A 6,479-nucleotide genomic window follows, 5' to 3' on the forward strand; every position below is an offset into this window, starting at 1 on the left:
TAACGAGTGTTTAGTGTTTAAACTGAAAAGTTCTTGCAGCTGATCATCTATAAACATTTCAAATGCAATTTCTCTTTGTTTTCAATAAATATATCAAACAACAAACATTGTTGTAGAATGTTTTTTTTATTGGGGTCGCGGAATAAGTCTAATTCATCAATAAATTGCATCGTTTTTTTTCAAATCCAATTTTATTTCAATATCATTTTCCTAGATTATGAATTTCCATTTCCATTTGTTCAATATATTCATGTATGGGTACTGATATTAAATCCAGTATACTTTCCGAGCACTCTTCTTCATAATGATGACATTGATCATGTATACCATCTACTTCAGCTTGATAGTAAGCCAAGGGTAAATTTTCATTTTTAGAAGTGGTAGGACTGAAATAATAGAATTATTAGAGACTCTTAAAAGGTATCAAAAACTTACGAAAACATGATATGTATTAAATTGCCCAAAACACCGTTTATTTCACCCAATTCTGAAGCATTTGTTTCGCATATTAAACGCAATAAACAGGGTTCACCCTCAAAACCGCTTCTGCAAAGGTAAAATATATATTTTTTTTCAAAACTATTATTCTACCTCCGTACTTACCTTTCAAATTTATCTATCAATATATGATAGAAATGTGTTCTAGTCAATAGCGAAGGTATTTCTCTACGTTTTCTGCCTCTTTTTCTTCTACTATTCGTTTCAGTTTCATTTCTGTACGATGTTGTAGTGCTGTCAATATCATTTTCCTCCATATTTTCTTCATTTTCTACATCTTCTACAGTTTCTTCCGCTGATGATGATGTACAATTTGTACAATCCTTGCCATTATTATATCTAGCTGCATCTTCGAATAGATCTTCCTCTTCAACTCCTATCTGTAAATTAAAAAAAAAAAAAAATAAATTTTGGTTTTTTAAAAGCATATAGTTTAAACCATGGATAAACATATAGTCCAGAATATAGACTAGCCTATAGTCCAGACAATGGAAAATCATATTGTACATACTATAAACTAGCCTATTATGTAGATAATAGAATAGCCTATAGTCCAGACAATACACTAGGCTAGAATGTAGTCCAGACTTTAGATAAAACTATAGCATATAGGCTAGAGTATGGTTCAGACTACAGACTAAGATAAAGACTGGACTATAAACTAGGCTATAGACTAGAAGATAGTCCAAATTAAAGTTTTGACTATAAGACTAGAGATTAGACAACAGTTCAGACTATAGAATATAGTGCAGACTGGACTATAAACTACACCATAGTCCATACAAAAGATTTGACAATAGCCCATAATTTAGATTAGACTACAGCCCAGACTACAGATTAGACCAAAGTCCAGATTATAGATTAAACTGGAGTCCAAACTATAAATTAGACTATAGTACAACTGTAGATTAGACTATAGTCCAGACTATTGACTGTAATATAGACTGAACTATATACTAAACTCAGAACTATACTGGACTATAGAGTAGACAATAGACTAGACTATAGACTAGACAATAAAATAGACTGTAGACTATATTATAGACTAGACTATACTAGGCTATAGATTAGACTATAGACTACTATAAACTAGACTAAAGAATAGACTGTAGACTAGACTGTAGACTAGACTATAAACTACACTACAGACTAGACTATAGACTAGACTACAGACTAGACTACACCATAGACTAGACTATAGACTAGACTATTGACTAGACTATAGACTAGACTATAGACTAGACTATAGACTAGACTATAGACTAGACTATAGACTAGACTATAGACTAGACTATAGACTAGACTATAGACTAGACTATAGACTAGACTATAGACTAGACTATAGACTAGACTATAGACTAGACTATAGACTAGACTATAGACTAGACTATAGACTAGACTATAGACTAGACTATAGACTAGACTATATATTGTCTATGGAGTAGACTATAAAGTAGACTATAGATATGGCTAAAGACTAGACTATATACTAGATTATTGACTATATTATGGGGTAGAATATATGTAAGATTATGGGCTACAGAAAAAAAATATACTAGACTATAGACTAGATTATAATATTCACTAGACTATAGGCTAGACAATAGACTATATTATTGTCTAGACTATATACTAGACTTTATACACAAAGCAATAGTCTAGTCTATACTTAAATTTCTTTAATATCAACTCTTCTTTGGGTGCCTCTGGTTTTCAAAACAGTTAGTCCGTATGTCTTGGGTTCCATTGTCACCAAAGATGTTGATCAAGTTTTCAGTAACATAAGGCATATTTCTATATCGAAGTTAAAAGTTTTAAATTTAATTTTTAAAATTTGTTCTATTAAATAACAATTGAAAACACGGTTTAAATAACAAATCTCTGATTCATAATAATTTTTATTCTATAATTTATAAACATGTGTAAACTATTTGGTGCTTACAAGTGTTTTCTTTTAATACTTCAAATACAAAAATATATAAAAAAGAGAAAGTATTTAATCATCTAATATGCTAAGAACTTATATGATTTAACACAATTTGAATGAATTAAGAAAGATTCTCAAAAAATATACTCACCGCATATGGTGGTAAATTCCAAGTCTCTGGTAAATTATAATTTGCTTCAAAATTATACGAAATGAAAACATTACGATGTGGTAAATCCAAAGGTACTGCAATGGCAGCAATTATCTTTTAATAGAAAAAAAATATAACAATTTTTAATTATTTAACACAAATATACGAAAAACTTAAATTGCAAAATCTTACACCATAAGCACTGTTGGAGGGATAGAATAGAGCATTATGCGATAATCTAATATAACAACACAATATCACTAGAGTTGCATATATTTTTAAAAATTGCATTTTTTTCGTAATATATTTTTTTTTATTTAAAAGTAAAATTTTTATTTTTTTATTTTAATATTTAAGTTTTTAAAAATTTTGAAGTTTTTTTTTTCTTTTTCTATCTTTTGCTACAAGCTGGTTGGTGTTAAGTCTTTAACTTCTTAAATAAAACTAAACGAAATGTTTTGCATTGTAATTTGTTAAAGCTTTTAAACGCCTCAATAGATGATGTGTATCAGTTTAATTAGAACATTTTTTTTACGTTTTTTTCTCTCTCTTTTTTAAATTTGAATTTGAATGAAAGTGTCTGTTAATTAGTTGAGTCAATAAATAAATGAAAAAAACGGTAACTTTTATGCGTACAACTTGTGTCCATTTGTAGTTGTTGCATTTCTTGAACAATGTTGAACAATGTATACAATAAGTATTAAAAATAAAGTTAAAAGTTTTTGATGTTAAGTGAACTGGAAAATTTTTTCTATTGATTCTATTTGTTTAGGGTTTCCCATAATGTGACCTTATTACTAAATTATTACTTTGGATACAATATGAAAATGTTATTAGTCTCTTCATTAGAGATCATAGTTTTTGATTGATTACAGATTTTGTTTGTTTTTCTTCTATATAGCCAGAAAAAGGACTTTAAGTTTTTCACCAAAAAATGAAATAAACAAATTTTTATCCTTTTGCTCCTAGCGCCTTTAGTTTAGCCAGAAAATGGACTTTAAGTTTTTCAACAAAATAAAAGTGATAAAAAGTGATCAGTGAAAAACTGATCACAGATTTTTCCTTAAAGCGCTTTTAGTTTTGGTGAGAAATAAAAGTTTTAGTTTGAAATCAAAGTGATCACAGATTTTCATCCTTTTCCGTCTAGCGCCTAATGGACTTTGAGTTTTTCAACAAAATTTCAACTTTTGGTGAGAAATCAAAGTGATCACAGATTTTCATCCTTTTCCTTTTAGCGCCTTTAATTTAGCCAAAAAAAGGACTTTTAGTTTTTCACCAAATAATAGAGTTTTAGTGAGAAATAAAAGTGATCACAGATTTTCATCTTTTTCTTTCTAGAGCCAGAAAATAGACTATAAGTTTTTCACCAAAATTTCAAGATTTTGTGGGAAATATGATTTTCATCTATTTGCTCCTAGCGCCTCGAGTTTTGGTGAGAAATAAAAGTATTCATAGATTTTCACCCTTTTGCTCCTAGCGCCTTTAGTTTAGCCAGAAAATGGACTTTAAGTTTTTCATCACAATAAAAGTGATCTGAAAATCGATCTAGTTTTTGTGGTGAAAAGCACAAAAACTAGATCGATCGTTTTCCTTCTAGCGCTTCTAGTTTAACCAGAAAATTGACTTTTAGGGAAATCAAAGTGATCACATCCTTTAGCCAGAAAATTGACTTTTAGTTTTCACCAAGAGTTCATGTTTTAGTTTGAAATCAAAGTGATCTCAGATTTTCATTAGTTTCATTAGATTTTCATTAGATTTTCTTAGTTTTTCACCAAATAATCGAGTTTTGGTGGGAATTCAAAGTGATCCCAGATTTTCATCCTTTTCCTTCTAACGCCTTTAGTTTAACCAGAAAATAGACTTTTAGTTATTCACCGTGATCACAGATCTTCATCCTTTTCCTTCTAGCGCCTGTAGTTTAGCCAAAAATTCAAGTTTCGGTGAGAAATAAAAGTGATCCCAGATTTTCATCCTTTTACTAGCGCCTTTAGTTTGGTCAGAAAATGGACTTTTAGTTTTTCAACAAAAAATCGATTTCTGGTTGGAAATAAAAGTCGTTACAGGGTTTCATCCTTTTCCTTCTAGCGCCATTTGCTTGGTCAGAAAATGGACTTTAAGTTTTTCACCAAATTATCGAGTTTTGGTAAGAAATAAAAGTGATCACAGATTTTTATCTTTTTCTTTCTAGAGCCTTTAGTTTAGCCAGAAAATGGACTTTTAGTTTTTCACAAAAATTTCAAGATTTGGTGGAAAATAAAAGTGATCACAGATTTTCATCCTTTTGCTCCTAGCGCCTCGAGTTTTGGTAAGAAATAAAAGTGATAACAGATTTTCATCTTTTTCCTTTTGGCGCTTTTAGTTTAGCCAGCAAATGGACTTTAAATTTTTGATCAAAATAAAAGTGATCGAAAATTGATCTATTTTTTGTTTTGAAAAACTGATCACATATTTTCATCCTTATCCTTCTAGCGCCAGCAAATGGACTTAAAGTTTTTCACAAAAAATCAATTTTTGCTTTACATCAAAGTGATCGCAGATTTTCATCATTTTCCTTCTATCCCCTTTAGTTTTGTCAGAAAATGAACTTACAACTTTTTACCCAAAAATCTTTATTATTCTTAATATTTTACTAGTTTATTTTACTTTAATCGGTTCTGATTACAAGATAAATTTACAAAAAATAAAGGATTTTTCTGATCATAATTTCAAAACAAATTATAATGGTCCTCATAATAATCCACATAATTTGGTGATGGCAAATTTTCATCATAATCCCTTTCTTCATCTTTATAGCTCAATAGTAATTTATCTGAAAATTATATGTTTTACAAAATGTTCTTGATTTACGTATAACAAACTTACCCTCCGTTAAATGTTCCTTTAAGTGTTGAAAACGTGGATCATTAGCTAATTGACGTATAATCTCTCTAAGAAGATTCTTATCAATTTGATGCTCATAGCCAGGCATAGACAAATCATTAACATCTTCGTCATAGCTTCTGAATATATCATAGCTATTGCTCATACCACCATAGTCTCCACAACTGCTGGCGAGAGCACCATAAGAAGAATCTACATCGTCATAAATGTCATCATTTAGCATCTGATATTCTAAGTCCACGTCATCGTACATCATATCGTTATTGTTTAAGCCGAAACGTTCTAAATCACTCTTTTTTTGTTTTGTTAAATGTTTTTTTTTTTCCACTTATTATGTATTGAAAAATCATTTAATTCACCTTTTACTCACCTCATTTTCTATGACAAAATCCTTAAAAGCTGCCCAAATTGGTGTTGTGATTGAAACCACATGTAGCAGCATATAAAGTTTATACCCCATGGCCGATAAGTGTTGAATGTTTTTTTTTCTATAATGGGATTTTTCAAACTTCTTTATAATTGTTTTGCTTTTTCATTTTGATGACATTTTAAGATAAACATCAGGTTTTCATGGACAATTTAACAAATGAAATTGTTCTGTTTGAATTCTACAATAGAAGGGCATAAGTAAAATGTAAACAAAATGGTTTATTTATCAATTAGTATTTGCTTGACTTATTTATTTAAAAGATGATTTAGATAATGTTCTCTTTTAGTGATATTGGGAAAAGCCACATGATTACAGACGTAAAGACGGTTATACCCTTTTATATGCTAACCTAACAACGAACTATAGACTGGTCTAGTCTATAGTCTATTCTATATTATGGTCTATAATCTAGTCTATTCTATAGTATGGTCTATAATCTAATCTATTCCATAATCGAGTCTATAATCTAGTCTATCGTCTAGTCAATAGTCTAGTCTATAGTCTAGTCAATAGTCTAGTCTATAGTCTAGTCTATAGTCTAGTCTATAGTCTAGTCTATAGCCTAGTCTATAGTCTAGTCTATAGTCTAGTCT

The 6,479-nt window shown here is 29.6% G+C and overlaps 2 protein-coding genes across 2 annotated transcripts; both read right to left on the reverse strand.

Moving 5' to 3' along the window:
* Positions 1–181: 181 nt before the first annotated feature.
* On the reverse strand, positions 182–3,007 carry LOC111683438. The gene is made up of 5 exons (XM_023445509.2): positions 2,769–3,007; positions 2,577–2,690; positions 604–878; positions 436–546; positions 182–386 (listed from the first exon to the last, which is right to left on the reverse strand). Exons 1-5 carry the CDS (start codon positions 2,865–2,867, stop codon positions 203–205), a joined length of 783 nt encoding a protein of 260 aa, XP_023301277.2. The 5' UTR covers positions 2,868–3,007; the 3' UTR covers positions 182–202.
* Positions 3,008–5,194: 2,187 nt separating this feature from the next.
* Positions 5,195–6,060, reverse strand: LOC111683439. The gene is made up of 3 exons (XM_023445510.2): positions 5,827–6,060; positions 5,439–5,748; positions 5,195–5,385 (listed from the first exon to the last, which is right to left on the reverse strand). The coding sequence occupies exons 1-3, from the start codon at positions 5,914–5,916 to the stop codon at positions 5,282–5,284; spliced, it is 504 nt and encodes a 167-aa protein (XP_023301278.2). The 5' UTR covers positions 5,917–6,060; the 3' UTR covers positions 5,195–5,281.
* Positions 6,061–6,479: the final 419 nt, after the last annotated feature.

Source organism: Lucilia cuprina, chromosome 6, assembly GCF_022045245.1.
Source record: "Lucilia cuprina isolate Lc7/37 chromosome 6, ASM2204524v1, whole genome shotgun sequence".
Classification (NCBI taxonomy): Eukaryota; Metazoa; Arthropoda; class Insecta; order Diptera; family Calliphoridae; genus Lucilia; species Lucilia cuprina.

Excerpts from the sequence above, each read along its gene's own strand:
- LOC111683439 (XM_023445510.2), bottom strand. The coding sequence starts at position 5,916 with ATGGGGTATAAACTTTATATGCTGCTACATGTGGTTTCAATCACAACA. Across the intron at positions 5,749-5,826 it reads ATTTTGTCATAGAAAATGAG|AGTGATTTAGAACGTTTCGG; the intron begins GTGAGTAAAAGG and ends AAACAAAAAAAG. Across the intron at positions 5,386-5,438 it reads AAAGGAACATTTAACGGAGG|ATAAATTACTATTGAGCTAT; the intron begins GTAAGTTTGTTA and ends TATAATTTTCAG.
- LOC111683438 (XM_023445509.2), bottom strand. The coding sequence starts at position 2,867 with ATGCAATTTTTAAAAATATATGCAACTCTAGTGATATTGTGTTGTTAT. Across the intron at positions 879-2,576 it reads GGAATTTACCACCATATGCG|ATAGGAGTTGAAGAGGAAGA; the intron begins GTGAGTATATTT and ends TTTAATTTACAG. Across the intron at positions 387-435 it reads TTAATACATATCATGTTTTC|TCCTACCACTTCTAAAAATG; the intron begins GTAAGTTTTTGA and ends CTATTATTTCAG.